At 47.0% G+C, this 21,077-nt stretch overlaps 1 protein-coding gene across 1 annotated transcript in view; it reads left to right on the forward strand.

Annotated features, from left to right (window-relative positions):
* Positions 1–20,624, forward strand: part of LOC127653509 (glutamate receptor ionotropic, NMDA 2B-like) — an 87,449-nt gene extending 66,825 nt beyond the window's left edge. Inside the window, exons 12-18 of the mRNA XM_052140198.1 lie at positions 4,271–4,424; positions 4,780–4,905; positions 11,978–12,207; positions 12,319–12,479; positions 14,235–14,422; positions 15,123–15,361; positions 15,564–20,624. Of these exons, the coding sequence (XP_051996158.1) occupies positions 4,271–4,424; positions 4,780–4,905; positions 11,978–12,207; positions 12,319–12,479; positions 14,235–14,422; positions 15,123–15,361; positions 15,564–17,705 (3,240 nt within the window). The 3' untranslated portion in view covers positions 17,706–20,624. The remainder of the gene's footprint in view (positions 1–4,270; positions 4,425–4,779; positions 4,906–11,977; positions 12,208–12,318; positions 12,480–14,234; positions 14,423–15,122; positions 15,362–15,563) is intronic.
* Positions 20,625–21,077: the final 453 nt, after the last annotated feature.

Below are 21,077 nucleotides of genomic sequence, written 5' to 3' on the forward strand. Positions count from 1 at the left end.
CGAGGTTTACGCTGACAGCGTAACGTGTTTCATCAGGAAGTGCATAGAGGACGTTGTGCCAAACAATACGGATCTTCCCCAACCAGAAACCATGGGTTAACGGCGATGTTCGCACAGCACTCAATGCGCGGACCTCCGCTTTTAATGCGGAGGAGCGTAAACAAGCCAGTTATGCCCTCCGTAACTCTATCAGTGCAGCCAAACACCAGTACAGGCACAAGATTGAAGGACAGTTCTACACCACTGACTCTAGAAGCATGTGGCAGGGAATTAATACCATCACGGACTACAAACGGAATAAAGACTCTGCCGTGAACACCGCTGCATCGCTCCCGGACGAACGTAATACATTTTATGCTCGTTTTGAGGACAATAACACCACCCTCGCGGAGAGAGCACTTGCGGCTGACGCTACAGAGGATGGTTCACTCTCCGTCTCTGTTGCGGATGTAACCTGATCCTTCCGACAGGTGAACATCCGTAAAGCCGCGGGTCCAGACGGCATTCCGGGCCGCGTCATCAGAGCGTGCGCGAATCAACTGGCTGGTGTTTTTACGGACATTTTCAATCTGTCCCTCTCCCTGTCTGTAGTCCCCACATGCTTCAAAACATCAACCATTGTGCCTGTACCAAAGCAAGCCAAAATCACTTGCTTAAATGACTGGTGTCCGGTTGCTCTGACCCCCATCATCAGCAAATGCTTTGAGAGGTTAATCAGAGATTACATCTGCTCTGTTCTGCCCCCCTCTTTGGACCCATTGCAGTTTGCCTACCGCAACAACCGCTCCACTGATGATGCCATTGCATCTACAACTACACACTGCTCTCTCCCATCTGGAGAAAGGAACGCATATGTGAGAATGCTGTTTGTAGACTACAGCTCAGCATTCAACACCATAGTGCCCTCCAAGCTTGATGTGAAACTCCGGGCTCTGGGCTTAAACAGATCACTGTGCAGCTGGATCCTGGACTTCCTGTCAGGCAGACGTCAGGTGGTTAGAATGGGCAGCAACATCTCAGCCCACTCCTGTATTCCCTGTACACACATGACTGTGTGGCAACACATAGCTCCAATGCCATCATTAAGTTTGCTGACGATACGACGGTGGTAGATCTGATCACTGACAATGATGAAACAGCCTACAGAGAGGAGGTGCACACTCTGACACACTGGTGTCAGGAGCACAACCTCTCCCTCAACATCAGTAAAACCAAGGAGCTTGTAGTGGACTTCAGGAGGAAAGACGGAGAACACAGCCCCATCACCATCAATGGAGCACCGGTGGAGAGAGTCAGCAGTTTCAAGTTCCTCGGTGTCCACATTACTGAGGAACTCACATGGTCCGTCCACACTGAGGCCGTTGTGAAGAAGGCTCACCAGCGCCTCTTCTTCCTGAGACGGCTGAGGAAGTTTGGAATGAACCAACACATCCTCACACGGTTCTACACCAGCACTGTAGAGAGCATCCTGACTGGCTGCATCACTGCCTGGTACGGCAATAGCACCGCCCACAACTGCAAAGCCCTGCAAAGTGTGGTGCGAACTGCCAGAAACATCATCGGAGGTGAGCTTCCCTCCCTCCAGGACATATACACTAGGCGGTGTGTGAAAAAACCTCGGAGGATCATCAGAGACTCCAGCCACCCGAGTCATGGTCTGCTCTCACTGCTACCATCAGGCAGGCGGTATCGCAGCATCAGGACCCGCACCAGCCGACTACATGACAGCTTCAACCCCAATCAATCAGACTTTTGAATACTTGATCTCTCACGATCAATAATCAGCACTTTATTCATCTATAATCTCACACTGGACTGTCAAATATATTCTCAATATAACTTCTGTATATATATTTTCTATACACTATTTTTTATTTTTATTGTATGTGTATTCTATATTGTGTGTATTGTTTACTGTACATTGAATATTATATTGTGTAAGTATGTGTACATTTGATATGTAAATTGTGTTGTGTAAATATGTTGTTTATTGTAATCGGAACTGCACACAAGACTTTCACCTACTGTTGCACTTGTGTACATGTAGTGTGACAATAAAGTGATTTGATTTGACATTTTCTGAATAATTACCTTACATCCAGGCACCAGTTCACCGGTCCTCCAGGTATTGTGGGTATTCTGTTCTACTTCTCGTATCTTTCTATGATCTCTATAAGTAATATAAAATGTTATTTCAACTTAAATCTCATGTCCATTTATTATGTAAGTGGCTGTGTAATAAGATGGATAACGTATAGTCAGCCGTTCATTATCCTCTTCTCACTGTAGATGATCCCTTACATATAGAAAGAAACAGGATTTTGTAATATGTATGGTAGTTACCCAAGAGTTCTTGATGATGTTGCATTCACTGTCAGCATAGATAAGGGAATTACGTCAAAAGTTTTTATGTCCATGTAAAACAGTTAAAGGATGGGCAAGGAGGAGGTGAGAACCGGCTTGTCAATATAAATCATAATTTAATGAAAACTCAAACCAAAAACACATAAACAAACACACATGACGGACATGCTCGTAATTCTCTCTCTCTCGAACAATCGTCACCGGCCGCCTTTATCCCTCGCGTGCCTCATCAGGCCGATTGGGGACTGGGCGCGCGATATTCTGACCCGGCCCCGCCCCCCTCCGCTCCACATTCCTCCCGGCGTTATCTCAGGCCGGGGTGCCACCGGCATGACGTACACCCCCCCTATCCCTGGGGCGGGGTGTATCTCGCGTCCCGCGTGGTCATCCCCGCCTTCCTCGCCCTGGGAGGAGACAGGAGGGGAAAAACAACAACAAAATAGGCGAGGGAAAAGGCCAACACGGTGCGAAAGGGAGAGAGAGAGGAGAGAGAGGAAAAAGCTCACTCACCGGTTCTCTGATGTACCGTTGTGTGGTCCTCGAACACTCCTCCACACTCAGGCGGACGACAACCGCTCCACCCCCGGGCGAACCGGAGTGAAACCGTCGACCCCCAGCGGGCAGAACGCGCCTCCGCTTTTCTGCCGGCAAATGGGGACACTCCTCCGCCCCTGGCCGCGGCTCTACCGCTCCGGGCAGTTGGAGAGTTTCTTCCCTCCTCCCCTCGCGGACGGCGGTCTTCCCTCGACCCCTCCGCGTCTCTGGGGACGGCAGGGCACTCCTACGCCCCCGGCAGCGGCTCCCTCGCTCCAGGCGGTCAGGGTATCCATTCCCCACTTGCCCTGCGGACGACGGCCGTACCCCGCATCTGGGCGGTCAGGCTACTCCGTCACCCGGCAGATGGCAGCGGCGCTCCCCTGGGTGGACGGCAGTGTCGAGGACTCTGCGACGGCCATCCCTCCTCCTTCCCGGGTTTCGGCACCAATGTAAAACAGTTAAAGGATGGGCAAGGAGGAGGCGAGAACCGGCTTGTCAATATAAATCATAATTTAATGAAAACTCAAACCAAAAACACATAAACAAACACACATGACGGACATGCCCGTAATTCTCTCTCTCTCGAACAATCGTCACCGGCCGCCTTTATCCCTCGCGCGCCTCATCAGGCCGATTGGGGACTGGGCGCGCGATATTCCGACCCGGCCCCACCCCCCTCCGCTCCACAGTCCACAAAATGCACTGAACGATTTATTCAAATGAATTCACTAATCAACACAACCAATTACAAAGAGCTCAGTATCTAAACTCCATTAAACTGCTTTCAGTGATGTAGATGAATCTGGTGTCACTGCTGAAACGATTGCATGAGGACGTGTATCACAACTCATCTGATACACTAACACTGACATGACAATCAAGTGCACTTCTTTAAGTATGCTGAACTATGTTATGATTAGTGTCCTGGAAGCCTTTTCTTGAAAGCACACTGAAGACCATTTATTGACTTTAAATGTTATTTTAGCAGCAACTGAAGTTGACATGACAATCAGCTTCGCTTCTGCTAAGTGTGCTTTAGTATGTTAGACAGTTAATTCATGTAATTGTACTTCTTTAAAGTACATACAAGCATTAAGAAAATGGTTCTGATTTTACATTTTTTGTAAAAATAACATTCTTAAATTGACATGAAAAATAATGAAAATATTAAAATATTTTATATAACTGTGATCCCTTACAAAACACTAAATTATCCTTAAATTCATGTCAATGATATGACCTGAAAATCTGCTTTATAAGTATGTTTTGGATAAAAAAGTGCACTTTTTCAGGAGTCCTTTTCTGATGTCATTAGCTATCTCTCTCTCTCTCTCTTTGTCTCTCTCTCTCTCTCTCTCTCTGTCTGTAGGTGGTTTTGAAGAATGCTCATATGGCGGTGGGGTCACTGACAATCAATGAGGAGAGGTCAGAGGTCATTGACTTTTCTGTGCCCTTCATAGAGACAGGCATCAGTGTCATGGTCTCCCGTAGCAACGGCACTGTGTCACCTTCTGCATTCCTCGGTGAGAGACTCTCATTTGATGTTCAAATTAATATTGACAAACACACACACACACACACACACACACGCACACACACAGACACACACGCACACACACACACACGCGTACACACACAGACACACACACACACATGCACACACACGCACACAGACACACAGACACCCACACACACACGCACACACACACACACACAAACACACACGCACACACACACACACACACACATACGCACACAAACACACACGCGCGCGCACACACACACACACACACACGCGCGCGCAAACACACACACACACAAACACACACACATTCTCTACAGTATCCTCACTTGTTTGTGACCTCTGTCTCTCTGTAGAGCCGTTCAGCGCAGATGTCTGGGTGATGATGTTTGTGATGCTGTTGCTGGTTTCTGCCTTCGCTGTGTTTTTCTTTGAATACTTCAGTCCTGTTGGCTACAACCGCTGTCTCGCCGACGGCAGAGGTGACTGGATTAATGAGTGATTAACAGACAAACAGTTATACAACCCCAATTCCAAAAAAGTTGGGACAGTATGAAAAATGTGAATAATACAAAAATGAGTGATTTGTTAACTATATTTAGCCTTTGCTATATTGAAATCTCTACAACTTCACATTATATGATGTTTTATCCTGTGAATTTCATTATTTGTTATTTATGTACAGTGATTTCATATCAGATGATTGCAACACATGCCAAAAAGTTTAGACGGGGCAATTTAAGACTAATAACAATTTGACAAGTTGAAATAACAAGGCGATGTGAAACAGGAGATGTTAAACAGGCAATCGTGTCATAGTTTATAAGGAGCCTCCAATAACAGCCGAGTCCTTCAAGAGCAAGAATCATTCCAGACTTCATTTGCCAACAGATGCTTCAGCAAATAATCCAGTAATATGAGAACAATGTTCCCCAAAGACAAATGGGAAGGATTTGGGGCATTTCACCCTCTACTGTGAACTATATAGTTAAAAGATTCAAGGAATCTGGTCAAATCTCTGTGCGTAAAGGGCAAGATGAAAACCCGTTCTGAATGCACATGATCTCTGATCCCTCAGACTGTCTTAAAAAACATCATTCATCTGTAATGATATCATGAACATGGGCTCGATCTCAACTTTAGTAAACCTTTGTTAGTCAACACCACTCACCGCTGCATCCACAGATGCAAGTTAAGACTTAACTATGTAAAGGAGAAGCCGTACATCATCACTGTCCAGAAGCGCTGCTGACTTCTCTGGACTCGCTCTCAAATTTAGTAAACCTTTGTTAGTCAACACCACTCACCGCTGCATCCACAGATGCAAGTTCAGACTTAACTATGTAAAGGAGAACCCGTACATCATCACTGTCCAGAAGCGCTGCCGACTTCTCTGGACTCACTCTCAACATTAGTAAACCTTTGTTAGTCAACACCACTCGCCGCTGCATCCACAGATGCAAGTTAAGACTTTACTATGTAAAGGAGAAGCCGTACATAGTCACTGTCCAGAAGCACTGCCGACTTCTCTGGACTCGCTCTCAACTTTAGTAAACCTTTGTTACTCAACACCACTTGCCGCTGCATCCGCAGATGCAAGTTCAGACTTTATTATGTAAAGGAGAAGCCTTACATCATCACTGTCCAGAAGCGCTGCCGACTTCTCTGGACTCGCTCTCAACTTTAGTAAACCTTTGGTAGTCAACAACACTCGCCGCTGCATCCACAGATGCAAGTTAAGACTTTACTATGTAAAGGAGAAGCCATACATCATCACTGTCCAGAAGCACTGCCGACTTCTCTGGACTCGTTCTCAACTTTAGTAAACCTTTGTTTCTCAACACCACTCGCCGCTGCATCCACAGATTCAAGTTCAGACTTTACTATGTAAAGGAGAAGCTGTACATCATCACTGTCCAGAAGTGCTGCTGACTTCTCTGGGCTCGCTCTCAACTTTAGTAAACCTTTGTTACTCAACACCACTCGCCGCTGCATCCACAGATGCAAGTTCAGACTTTACTATGTAAAGGAGAAGCCGTACATCATCACTGTCCAGAAGCGCTGCTGACTTCCCTGGGCTTGCTCTCAACTTTAGTAAACCTTTGTTAGTCAACACCACTCGCCGCTGCATCCACAGATGCAAGTTCAGACTTTACTATGTAAAGGAGAAGCCGTACATAGCCGACTTCTCTGGACTCGTTCTCAACTTTAGTAAACCTTTGTTACTCAACACCACTCGCCGCTGCATCCACAGATGCAAGTTCAGACTTTACTATGTAAAGGAGAAGCTGTACATCATCACTGTCCAGAAGCGCTGCTGACTTCTCTGGGCTCGCTCTCAACTTTAGTAAGCCTTTGTTACTCAACACCACTTGCCGCTGCATCCACAGATGCAAGTTCAGACTTTACTATGTAAAGGAGAAGCCATACATCATCACTGTCCAGAAGCGCTGCTGACTTCCCTGGGCTCGATCTCAACCTTAGTAAACCTTTGTTAGTCAACACCACTCGCCGCTGCATCCACAGATGCAAGTTCAGACTTTACTATGTAAAGGAGAAGCCGTACATCATCACTGTCCAGAAGCACTGCCGACTTCTCTGGACTCGATCTCAACTTTAGTAAACCTTTGTTAGTCAACATCCCTCGCCGCTGCATCCACAGATGCAAGTTAAGACTTTACTATGTAAAGGAGAAGCCGTACATCATCACTGTCCAGAAGCACTGCCGACTTCTCTGGACTCGCTCTCAACTTTAGTAAACCTTTGTTACTCGACACTACTCGCCGCTGCATCCACAGATGCAAGTTAAGACTTTACTATGTAAAGGAGAAGCCGTACATTATCACTGTCCAGAAGTGCTGCCGACTTCTCTGGACTTGCTCTCAACTTTAGTAAACCTTTGTTACTCAACACCACTCGCCGCTACATCCACAGATGCAAGTTCAGACTTTACTATGTAAAGGAGAAGCCATACATAGTCGACTTCTCTGGGCTCGCTCTCAACTTTAGTAAACCTTTGTTACTCAACACCACTCGCCGCTACATCCACAGATGCAAGTTCAGACTTTACTATGTAAAGGAGAAGCCGTACATAGTCGACTTCTCTGGGCTGGATCTCAAATTTAGTAAACCTTTGTTAGTCAACACCACTCGCCGCTACATCCACAGATGCAAGTTAAGACTTTACTATGTAAAGGAGAAGCTGTACATCATCACTGTCCAGACGCACCGTTGACTTCTCTGGGCTCGATCTCAACTTTAGTAACTTTTGTTAGTCAACACCACTGGGCTGATGAGTCCACATTTCAAATAGTTTTTGTAAAACAAAGCTGTCGTGTTATCCGTGTCAAAGAGGAAAAGTGCCATCCAAATTGTTATTAGCATAAGGTCTTTTTTTTGATGATGATCATGATGATGATACCATTTATTCTTTCCTGAAGAAATAACAATAAAATGATACGCTTCTCTTTGGACTTTGTGCTATTTTGATCTTATTTACATTGCATTACATGTACTTTAAATGCATTTCCCATTCATTTTCAATGATCTGTCAATTTTGACCAGTGTTACGAATGCGGACGGAGGCAGACAAAGGTTGAGGATCCAAAAGCAGGTTTATTGATAAACAGGCAAAACAGGAGCAAACAAAACAACCACGATGGGTAAAATGAAAACAAAACACAAAAACGCTGGAACACTGGAACTAGGAACACGGGCATGCAAGCGAACATCAGCAACATTCAATGAACGACCAGGAGTGAACAAAAAGCAGGGCTTAAATACACAGTGAGTGATGACTGAATAAGACACAGGTGAGAACAAAATGGCAGTGATGATGGCAGGTGGATTCTGGGAAGTGTAGTTCTTTAACAATGACAAGTGAACATGAAGGCTAACAAAGAGACTAAGGGGCTACACAAGGGACAAAAGTGAAAACTAAGGAATGCAAAGGTGACAAAAATGGCAGACAAAGGGCAACAGTGAAACAAGACAAGGAATTCCTAACATAGCCTCCCCTCAAGGATCGGATTCCAGACGATCAAAATAACATAAAACAAAACAAAAAATGTCCATGACTGGGGGCGAGCTTGAGGTGGGCAGACAGACCAAGGGGGCAACGAGGGGCAGATAGACAGTCCAGGGGGCACAGAGGGCAGGCAGGAAGTCCAAGGGGGCACAGAGGGCAGGCAGGAAGTCCAAGGGGGCAACAACGGGCAGACAGGTAGTCCAGGGGGCAACGAGGGGCAGATAGACAGTCCAGGGGGCAACGAGGGGCAGATAGACAGTCCGGGGGGCACAGAAGGCAGGCAGGAAGTCCAAGGGGGCACAGAGGGCAAGGACAGGTTCAGGTGGTCTGGGAGCTGGCCACCGGGCAAGGGCAGGTTTGGGGAACCTGGGAGGAGGCCACTGGACAGGGACTGGGTCAGGGGGCCTGGGAAGAGGCCACAGGACAGGGACCGGGTCAGGAGGCCTGGGGGGAGGCCACAGGACAGGGACTGGGTCAGGAGGCCTGGGAGGAGGCCACAGGACAAGGACAGGGTCAGGAGGCCTGGGAGGAGGCCACAGGACAGGGACTGGGTCAGGAGGCCTGGGAGGAGGCCACAGGATGGCAACAGGGTCAGAAGGCCTGGGAGGAGGCCACAGGACAGGGACCGGGTCAGGAGGCCTGGGAGGAGGCCACAGGACAGGGACTGGGTCAGGGGGCCCGGGAGGAGGCCACAGGACAGGGGCCAGGTCAGGAGGCCTGGGAGGAGGCCACAGGTCAGGGACAGGGTCAGGACCCCTGGGAGGAGGCCCTAGAGGTGGTGACCTGGAAGGCTCTGGCGGCGGAGCCGTAGGAGGCTCTGGAGGTGAAGCCGTAGGAGGCTCGGGAGGCGGAGCCGCAGGAGGCTCGGGAGGCGGAGCCGCAGGAGGAGCCCTGGGTGGCTCGGGAGACTTGAGAGGCAGAGCCCTGGAAGGCTCAAGAGGAGCCCTGGAAGACTCGAGAGGCGGAGCCCTGGGAGGCTCGAGAGGCTCGAGAGGCTTGAGAGGCGGTGCCCTGGGAGGCTTGAGAGGCGGAGCCCTGGGAGGCTTGAGAGGCGAAGCTCTGGAAAGCTCGGAAGGCGGAGCTCTGGAAAGCTCGGGAGGCTCGGAAGGCGGAGCTCTGGAAAGCTCAGGAGGCTCGGAAGGCGGAGCTCTGGAAAGCTCGGGAGGCGGAGCTCTGGAAAGCTCGGGAGGCGGAGCTCTGGAAAGCTCAGGAAGCTCGGAAGGCGGAGCTCTGGAAAGCTCGGGAGGCGGAGCTCTGGAAAGCTCAAGAAGCTCGGGAGGCGGAGCTCTGGAAAGCTCGGGAGGCGGAGCGCTGGAAAGCTCGGGAGGCGGAGCTCTAGGAAGCTCGGAAGGCGGAGCTCTGGAAAGCTCGGGAGGCGGAGCTCTGGAAAGCTCGGGAGGCGGAGCTCTGGAAAGCTCAGGAATCTCGGAAGGCGGAGCTCTGGAAAGCTCGGGAGGCGGAGCTCTGGAAAGCTCGGGAGGTGGAGCTCTGGAAAGCTCGGGAAGCTAGGATGGCGGAGCTCTGGGAAGCTCGGAAGGCGGAGCTTTGGGAAGCTCGGAAGGCGGAGCTCTGGAAAGCTCTGGAGGCTCGAGGGGTGCAGGCTCTAGGACGGGCATGACCATTGGCGCTGGCTTTTGGTCAGTCCTGGCTATTGGCGTTGGCCCGGGAACGGTCGAGGCTACAGGCGCTGGCTCAGGGACCGTCGAGGCTACAGGCACTGGCTCAAGGACGACCAAGGCGTCAGGCACTGGCTCACTGACCTCTGAGGCGACAGGCACTGGCTCACTGACTTCTGAGGCGACAGGCACTGGCTGGGTGACTGTGGTATGCGCTGGCTTGGGTTCGCTGACCGTGGCTGACAAGGGCTCTGGCTCGCAGACCGGGGCAGGCGAGGGTTCTGGCTCGCTGACCGTAGCTGACGTGGGCTCTGGCTCGCTGGCCGTGGCAGGCGTGGGCTCTGGCTCGCTGACCGGGGCAGGCGTGGGCCGGGAGGCGGAAGCCCGTCTTCTCCTCCTCCTCCGGGCAGACGAAGTGGACCGTGCAGGCTCACTGACCAAGGCAGGCGTGAAGGGACGAACCACGGGCGAGTGGAGGGTTATTACTGTGGGAGGAGTGGCAGAGTTCTCCTCGATGGCGCCCACAGTTAACGGCGGCGCGCAGACCAGCAGAGTCTCCTCGATGAACTTGTGGAGCGTCCAGCCGCGCGTCGTCGGTGGTAACCGCTCCTGGAGCGCACAATTCAGGTTAACCCGAAAAAACGCCACTAGGGCGGAGTCAGGGAAGTCGGTGGCACTCGCAATCGTGAGGAAATCGTGGATGTGGTCCTCCACCGGACGGTTTCCCTGCATGAGGCTGAGCAGACGGCAGCTTGCTCGTAAAACCGCTGGATCCATGGTGGGTCGTTCGTTCTGTTAGCAAAGGTGACAAAAATGGCAGACAAAGGGCAACAGTGAAACAAGACAAGGAATTCCTAACAATCCTGTTATTCTATTGTGCTCGACTAGCTGTATTTAACCTTCCTATGGTCTTCGGTCATTTTTGACCAGAATCACTTTTGCCTAGCCCTAAATTTCCTCCATTTGCCATCTGAATATAAAAAAATATGGCATGATTCAATAAGTCAAAGTGGCCGTAAAAAAAGTGCCACCTTTGGTCTTCGTGGTTGTTAGGAATTCCTTGTCTTTTTTCACTGTTGCCCTTTGTCTGCCATTTTTGTCACCTTTGCTAACAGGGATCTTGAGATGGTTTTTAGAAGGTTTTACACAGGGTGCTATAATGCAGTGTTGATTGCACGAGACACTACAATGTGATGCAACCTAAAGTGAGTGTCCGTCTGATACGTGTGTACATGGACAATCATTTAAAATAGTGCAGACAGAAATTGTTCTCTGAGAGATTGACGAACAATACTGTTATATGCAATGAAATGGAAAACAAACAATAAAAGCCACTTTTTTGATGCTTTATTTGTGTGCTATCATAGTACTGAATTTTTTAATTATCTGAATGATTTAAATTGTTGTAAAGGGATTAATGGAAATTAGGAGGTGAGAACTGGCTTGACGATATAAATAATATTTTAATTATAAACTTAACCAAAAAGACAAACACTCACGCAAACACACAAAGGTGTCGTACAGCTGTCCGTAAATCTCTCTCTCTCACACTGCAGCTTCCAGTCAGCCTTTATTCCTCTCTGAGGCTTGATTAGCCTGATTAGGGGCCTGGTGTGCGGAATCCTGCCACAATCGTATTATGTTTATAATTGTTTTTATAACTTTATCATCTTTATTTGGGGGCCTTTCTCAGTAATTATTGAAATATTTGCGATTATTTGCGATTATCGATTGACAGTCCTAATTAGGTGCATAACAATTTGAGTGGAAAGTTTAATTGAAAAATGAACATGAATTTGAGAATGTGAATTGAACTAGAATCAGCACTTTGAGGACACACAAACGTTTGCTGAAATAGATGTGAAGTGATGTGAAAAGATGTGTTTATGGTTTGATACTGTTGTTTGTCAGAGGCTGGAGGTCCATCGTTCACCATCGGGAAGGCCATCTGGCTGCTGTGGGGTTTGGTCTTCAACAACTCTGTGCCCGTGCAGAACCCCAGAGGAACCACCAGCAAGATCATGGTGTCCGTCTGGGCCTTCTTCGCTGTGATCTTCCTGGCGAGTTACACAGCTAATCTGGCTGCATTTATGATTCAGGAAGAGTACGTGGACCAGGTGTCGGGACTCAGTGATAAAAAGGTACTTTAAAAAATACAAATGGATCCCTTGAGCAGAGAAGTCTTTTCTTAGTAAGGTTCAGAGAATTTTAAATGCAGTTCTTGTGGAGTCATCAGTTTTTTTATTCTTCAGTTTCAGAGACCAAACGACTTCTCGCCGCCGTTTCGCTTTGGGACAGTCCCAAACGGCAGCACCGAGAGAAACATTCGCAATAACTACAGAGAGATGCACTCGTACATGGTGAAATTCCACCAACGTAATGTGAATGAAGCTCTGTACAGTCTGAAAACAGGGTGAGATGCAGGAAAACATGGTATTGTTGTCTTACAAATGAGGAATAGTACAAGCAATTTGTCACATTTAAATCTATTTAAATATAATGTGATTTAATTAAATAATTTAATATTTAAATAGTTTCTAAATATTTAAATTAGGGCTGTCGATTTAACATCCCCGGAGGGATGTAGAGATTAGTCAGAGGGGAACTGGCCCCCACAGTCAGTCTGGTTTAGGGTTAGGGTGGGGTTGGTTAGAGGGGAACTGGCCCCCACAGTCAGTCTGGTTTAGGGTTAGGGTGGGGTTATTCAGAGGGGAACTGGCCCCCACAGTCAGTCTGGTTTAGGGTTAGGGTGGGGTTATTCAGAGGGGAACTGGCCCCCACAGTCAGTCTGGTTTAGGTTTAGGGTGGGGTTATTCAGAGGGGAACTGGCCCCCACAGTCAGTCTGGTTTAGGGTTAGGGTGGTGTTGGTCAGAGGGGAACTGGCCCCCACAGTGAGTCTGGTTTAGGGTTAGGGTGGGGTTGGTCAGAGGGGAACTGGCCCCCACAGTGAGTCTGGTTTAGGGTTAGGGTGGGGTTAGTCAGAGGGGAACTGACCCCCACAGTGAGTCTGGTTTAGGGTGGGGTTGGTCAGAGGGGAACTGGCCCCCACAGTGAGTCTGGTTTAGGGTTAGGGTGGGGTTAGTCAGAGGGGAACTGGCCCCCACAGTGAGTCTGGTTTAGGGTTAGGGTGGGGTTAGTCAGAGGGAACTGGCCCCCACAGTGAGTCTGGTTTAGGGTTAGGGTGGGGTTAGTCAGAGGGGAACTGGCCCCCACAGTGAGTCTGGTTTAGGGTTAGGGTGGGGTTTGTCAGAGGGGAAGTGGCCCCCACAGTGAGTCTGGTTTAGGGTTAGGGTGGGGTTAGTCAGAGGGGAACTGGCCCCCACAGTGAGTCTGGTTTAGGGTTAGGGTGGGATTAGTCAGAGGGGAACTGGTCCCCACAGTGAGTCTGGTTTAGGGTTAGGGTGGGGTTAGTCAGAGGGTAACTGGCCCCCACAGTGAGTATGGTTTAGGGTTAGGGTGGGGTTAGTCAGAGGGGAACTGGCCCCCACAGTGAGTCTGGTTTAGGGTTAGGGTGGGGTTAGTCAGAGGGGAACTGGCCCCCACAGTGAGTCTGGTTTAGGGTTAGGGTGGGGTTAGTCAGAGGGGAACTGGCCCCCACAGCGAGTCTAGTTTAGGGTTAGGGTGGGGTTAGTCAGAGGGGAACTGGCCCCCACAGTGAGTCTGGTTTAGGGTTAGGGTGGGGTTAGTCAGAGGGGAACTGGCCCCCACAGTAAGTCTGGTTTCTCCCAAGGTTATTTTTCTCCATTAATCAACATCTTATGGAGTTTTGTGTTCCTTCAGTCGCCTTCAGATTGCTCACTGGGGTTATTAATACAATTATTATTTAATTACTTATTTTTAAACACGATTAACAATCATATTTTATCTAATTACACAATGATGATTAATCAACATTATAGACATAGACAGTTTTATCTTCTGTAAAGCTGCTTTGAAATGATGTTTGTTGTGAAAGGCTCTATACAAATAAAAATGATTAAATAATTAAATGGATTTATCACTATATTATGCAATTTAATATCTGACAGCATTTAAATATTTAAATAATGTAATTATTTTTGTTTTATATATAATTAAATATATTAAGTTCATCAATAACTGTAGAAACAGCACTGCATGTTTTGAATATTAATATGTGACTTGTGTTATATTGTGTTTTAATGACAGAAAGCTGGATGCGTTTATTTATGACGCTGCAGTGTTGAATTATATGGCTGGCAGAGATGAGGGATGCAAACTCGTGACTATTGGCTCAGGGAAAGTCTTCGCTTCTACTGGATACGGAATTGCAATTCAGAAAGATTCTGGATGGAAAAGACAAGTGGACCTCGCAATCCTACAGCTGTTTGGAGACGGTGCAAACACACACACACACACTCACAGAAACACACTCATTCACACACATACACACACACTAACACACTCACTCACACACATACACACACACAAACACAAACACACGCACATACGCACAAAATGTTATTACAGGTTCAATCCCCCTGAGCACTCCAGAGTTAAGTGGTGCTCAAGGACACAATGGTGGTGGCTGTGGGGATCAAACCATTCATACCATTCATATGTTTGGACATGTGTACAAATATTTTGGAAAATATATATATATTTTTTTTTTTTTTTTTAATTGTATTTATTTATTTTTTTAATGCTGTCTAATTTTCAAAAATGCTGTCATGTGAAATTATGAGACTTTTATCAGTGAAAACCATTCATGAACATACATATAACAGGCCTATGTGGTTCACATAAAATTGGATATATCAGATTTCTGCATGGATTTAACCTTAAAATTATGCAAACATTAAATGAGTTTGTATTGGACCAAAAAAAACCTCTCTGCCTCCTCATTTCAAAAGTCCACCACACGCCACTGATATACATATACATACCATAAACACTCCTCAGTATTCTAATGTGGTTGTGTGTGGGTGTGTGGGTGTGTGTGTCTTTGTTTGTGTGTTTGTTTGTGTGTGTGTGTGTGTGTGTGTGTGTGTGTGTTGTGTGTGTGTTTGTGTGTGTGTGTGTGTGTGTGTGCCTCAGGTGACATGGAGGAGTTTGAGGCACTCTGGCTCACCGGGATCTGCCACCATGAAAAGAATGAAGTGATGAGCAGTCAGCTGGACATAGACAACATGGCCGGTGTCTTCTACATGCTGGGAGCCGCCATGGCTCTGTCACTCATCACCTTCATCGCTGAACATGTGTTCTACTGGCATATGCGCTTTTGCTTCATGGGTGTGTGTTCTGGGAAACCAGGAATCACCTTTGCCATCAGCAGGGTAAGTCTAGTTCTAAAACATACACAAAATATAAACTGGCACACTAACCAATATACACATGAGAACTCCACACATACACAAACTGTTTATGCTGAAAATTACAATTGAATGTAATATAAATACATTGTGCCAAAAAATAATGCTTAATCAGCATCTCTCAAAATATCTCAGGTACACTGAAACTTCTTTCTCTCTCTTGCAGGAGATTTATAGCTGCATTCACGGAGTTGAAATCGAAGAGAAGAGTTCGGCGCTAAATTCACCCTCTGCCACCATGAACAACACCCATTCAAACATCCTGCGTTTGCTACGCACTGCCAAGAACATGGCGTCTCTTTCTGGGGTCAACGGCTCCCCGCACAGCGCCCTTGACTTCATCCGCAGGGAGTCATCCGTGTACGACATCAGCGAGCACCGCCGCAGTCTCGCCGGTCACTCGGATTGCAAGACCCCATACCTGCCTGAGGACAACATGTTCAGCGACTACATCAGTGAGGTGGAGCGCACCTTTGGCAACCTGCACCTGAAGGACAGTAACTTGTACCAGGACCACTACCTGCACCACCACAAAGGCTCGACCCTGGGGCTCACTGGTCCGCCCCCTAACCGCCCCCACAGCCTGGGCTCAAGCAGTTCCCTGGAGGGAGGCATGTTTGACTGTGATAGTTTAGGTGGGGTTGTCGCTCCCATCTTCAGCACGCAGCCACGCTCTGCCCTGACGCACAGGAACATGAGCAAATTTGACCTGCTGCAGAGCCAGAATACACCGTCTGGACAAGGCTTGAAGCAGGGACTGGCCAACCTGTATGGGAAGTTCTCATTTAAAGGCAAAGCCTCCAGTTCAGGATACATCGCCGGTCATGACCGGTACTGCAGCGGAGTTGACGATGGAAACATCCATTCAGACATGTCTGACATTTCCACACATACCGTCACCTATGGCAACCTAGAGGGCAATGCTAAGAAACGGAAGCAGTACAGAGACAGCTTGAAGAAACGGCCGGTGTCGGCCAAGTCCCGGCGTGAACTCGATGAGATCGAGTTGGGCTACCGTCGCCGCCAACACCATGGTCATTACCATCACCACGGACATCGCTCTGCCTCTCCTCATTCGGAACGCAAGAGGGGAGGTGGTGCAAACTCATCCACATACCTGTTACAGGACAAGGAAAGCCTGAGGGATTTCTACCTGGACCAGTTCCGGCCCAAAGAAGGCATCCCACAGTGGGAGCACGTGGATCTTACAGATGGTCCCAGCGGGGGAGATGGAGGAAACTGCACCAGCCTGGTGTCTGTGGATGACTTCCTGAAGAGCAAACACAAGAAGATGGACAGCAAGAGTGGGGGCAGCGAGTGGGAATGTCGTACCTGTCGTGCCAGCAGTGCGGGCAGCAAACAGACTGCCCTGCATGGGGGTGGACCTCTACATGGTAGTGTGGGCTATGTTGGCAGCGGCACTAGCTGTTTGGCATCAGGGGGTGGTGGACTAGGGAGCAGCCGCCCCAGTTCAGCTACCTGTATGCGTTGTGAAGCTTGCAAAAAATCAGGCAACCTCTATGACATCAGAGAGGACAGTAACCACCTATTAGACCAGCTAGGCGGTGGTAGTAGAGGCCAGACACCAGCGCAGCGTCGCAGGGCCTTCAGTGGGAAGCCAATACGCCGGCAACATTCTTACGACACCTTTGTGGACCTACAGAGAGAGGAGGCAGGGGGGATAGGTGGGGCACTGGGGTTTGGCGGGGCAGAAAGTCTGGGTGGAGTGCTGCCACAGCCACGGAGCGTAAGCCTGAAGGAGAGAGAGCGCTGCATGGATGCCTCCAGTCCCTTTGCACATATATTCGAACGTCAAGATACAGACTGTGACCCACACTTCTATGGAGGTGTTGAGAGAGGAAAGGGTGCAGGATCATCATTCGGTTTGTTCAGAGCGGGAGAGGGTGCTCCTCATCGGCGCTCAGTGGGAGAGAGGGACCTGAGAGACAGAGGAGTTATAGAGGGGCCAGCGCACTCCTTATCCAAATCCCTCTATCCCGACCAAGCCAACCACAACCCCTTCATCCCTACGTTTGGAGATGACCAGTGTCTGCTGCACAGCGCCAAGTCCTACTACATTAGCAAGCAGCAGCAGTGTGCTGACTTGTGTGGCCCCATGGGTGTTACCTCCTTCCTGCCGGTGTCCGCCGCTTCAGGAGTGATGTCTAACTTGGCCCCACGCTTCCCTGCAGAGCTTTGCATGGGGAACCACCACACCAGTAAGCTCAGCCTCGGTCCACCGCGACCTTTCAATGGCAGTAACGGACACGTGTATGAGAAACTCTCCAGCATTGAGTCTGACGTGTGAAATATGGTGGGTTAATAAAGACCGGCACTAAATGCCACTGCCATTAAGCACATTCTGTTATTATGTAACTCTACAGCCAGATTTTAGCAGAACACACAGAACTTGAGAGAATTGAAAATGTCATTTCCTGTGAAGTTCACGTTAACACCATTGGGTTCATCTCTATGAGCTGGTGAGAACAAGAGCATGTCCATCTGCTGAGCGAGTCTAAGAAGAAGCGCAGGAGAGCAGATGGCCCGTTTCACCTCCGTCCCTCGCCACACCGCCATCTCTGCTCTCCTAGCACCAGAACTGTCCAGTGTTGTACTTTTGTCTTTTGTGAAGATACAATCATGAAAGTATAATAGATGCTCATTGATATTATTAACAGGGTAATTACTGTACCTCAGAAATGCTGTGAAGTGACTGGTGGCTGGTAATCATTTGTTGAAATCCAGTGGGTTTAATTTGTCTTTTATTTCCCATGGTCCCACAGTTTACTTACACTAACCCTGTTCTAGAGGCCTCTGGCTGCAGACATGGAGAGACGGGGTGAGCATTAGTGATATTTGAATGTGATCACTCCAGTCTCCAAATCAACCTCATGTATCCATGACAACTGCCGGGGGGGGTGGAGACTTTTGTTCAAGTCTCTACTGCCATGATATTTCGTATCAGATGATAAATTATGCCGATTTGCCCTGAGATACCTTTATATCCGCATATCACGTGACTTTAGATTGTGAAAGACATGAAGGTGGAAATGATAGAGTTAGGTCAGTATCAACGCTTTGTTTTGCCTGTAAATACATTTCTCTTTATATATACAGACAAGGTCAACCTTTACTACAGCTTTTTCAAGTATTTAACAAATAACCAAAATAACAATTAAAACAGAACAAAACAACAAAAACATAAATATGCAAAGTAGAGTAAAATCATTACTACTCATGATGTGATATTTTAAACAAGTTTGCTTTTTAAATTCATGTTTATGACTTAATTCTGATAGTTTACTGCCTCCTAACCAGCTTCATTTAGAGTTTACCTTTAATCTTTTACTACAGTGTAACAGAGCTGAGCAGTGCTGTTGTGGATATATTTAGTTTACTCAATAGTCCTTGCTATGTTTCTCTTCAATTGTGTTCAATGTCTGGCCACTTCTTAGAGAAGGTTTTTAGACACACACACACACACACACACACACACACACACACACACGCACGCACACGCACACACACACGCACGCACACAGAGTATGTATTATGATGTAAAGCAGGACTTTTTAACCCTTTCTAAGGAATGACTGATTTTGTAATATTAATGATTAGTATGTTTATAGGGTGTCATTTGTTTCAAGTGTTATTCTAAAGTGAGGTTGTGTCCTCACTTTAGGTCTATTGCATTAACATTTCAGCTCCTCATCTGTAATGTTTCTACAGTTTGAGGAACTCTTATGTCTTCGTTTTAGTACATTATTATATCAAAGCATTTTCAGAGAGTTGAAGTCTGCAATGTGAATGCTCCTTTCATCGCGCAGTAATGTACTGGATGTTTGAGTTTTTCTCACGGCTAACGCTGGCCGTATAAATAGGTTTATAGTCTAGATTTGAACACACACACACATTTCGTCCCTGATTTCACACGTACGTCACCCAGACGTCTATTTGATGTGTGTGTTTACATCTGGATGACATATTTGTTTATGTTGATTGCTCATCTGCAATTCGTCTATAAGCCGTATGTCAATAAGTGTCTCTCAGATGTCAATAAGACCTTCAGCAGATGTCTGAGACATTTATGATTTAGAATGTTTGTAAATCTGATCTTTTTAAGATGTTTAGCAGATGTTAAAGGTGCTGTAAGTGATTTTACAGATTTTCAGATATTACTGAAATAAGTGTTGTGAGATAACTCAGCGGTCTCTGTGACTGTAAACAGTGAACAAATATGTGTTTGCGGGACACGGATTCTGACACTTTCAGCTGTCAATCATTTTGTGCATTCTCATAGTATTGTAGTTGGAGAGAATTATTGAGGCTTAATGCCATTTTAAAGGCATGTTGTTCATAACAATTGTCAGTTGAGGGCGCTGTTTTACTGCTGTTGTTTTTGACCACTGTGTCGATCTCAATGAAGATCATTTGGTTTCTTTGGAGGACAGGGATTTGGAAAAAGAGGTCATGGCTAATCCAACAGCTCATCTTGTGGAAATTGCAGAATGGCTAAAATCTTTTACAGCACCTTTAAATAGCTTGTGGTGCTATCCAGATGAAAAGATCTCAGAGATGTACGTGTGCTATATGGGTTCACAATCCCTCACTGCTAAAGCTTAAGCTTTATATGCTTGAAAATATTTTTTTTTAGTGTTTATAGAGAAAATACGCCTATTAAGCATAGTTGTAGTTATCCTTTTTCTAGTGTATTCACAATATATAAGCAACTTTAAACCTTTTGTTGACTACTATATTCTCATTATTCTAAGGTAAGTATAGCTGGTTTGAAGTATTCTACAGGTAACAAACACCCTGTTGTTATAGTCATATCGCATATCTTTTATTTTGTCACTCATGATGGGTAATAAACGCATGTGTGAGACAGTGACTTCTATGTTAAATACTCTTGTTGCTATGGCATTGCCATGATGTTACAATGCTGTTCCCATGGTAACTGCGGTGCAAGAGAATGCGGGATAAATGAGTGAATTGTTTCACTATGGGGTAAAATCACATCCACTTTGATATGTTTTTACATCATTTTCATCTATACAATGATTCTTGTACAGATTGTGTATATAATAATGAGAGAATTGCTCTTTTTGTATGACATTATGAACACAAACCTCAATGACTTTAATAGTGAGAGTGTTTTGATGACTATATGAAGTTACGACACAAATGAGGGAGCAGAATTCTTTCACATCCTGAATAAAGCCAATAAATCATGGGCGCTTTTCCTGCTTGTCTTTGCCTGTCTCTCTCTTTCTCTCTCTGGTGTGTTCACAGGGCTTCTGCCTGCTGCTCATCTCTCGCTCTCTCTCTCTCTCTCTCTCTGGTTTGTTCACAGGGCATCTGCCTGCTGTTCATCTCTCACTCTCTGTCTCTCTCTCTTTCTTTCTCTCTCCCTCTCTATCTCACCGTATCTCTCTCTCTCTCTCTCTCTCTCTCTCTCTGTCTCTCTCTCTGTCTTGTTAATCGATGGTATATGCTTCTGTTGAAGACATCAGTCTGCATTATTTCAAGGTATTTCAAATCGTGTTTGATAGCGCAATTCCTAGTTAAGAACTACACTACCCATAATCCTAAAGAAAGATTGGCCAATCAGAGAATCATGTCAAAATAGCTCCGCCCACTCCCATAATGCACTGTGAATTACACAATCAAGTCAATAACT

This window comes from Xyrauchen texanus, chromosome 2 (genome assembly GCF_025860055.1).
Source record: "Xyrauchen texanus isolate HMW12.3.18 chromosome 2, RBS_HiC_50CHRs, whole genome shotgun sequence".
NCBI lineage: Eukaryota > Metazoa > Chordata > Actinopteri > Cypriniformes > Catostomidae > Xyrauchen > Xyrauchen texanus.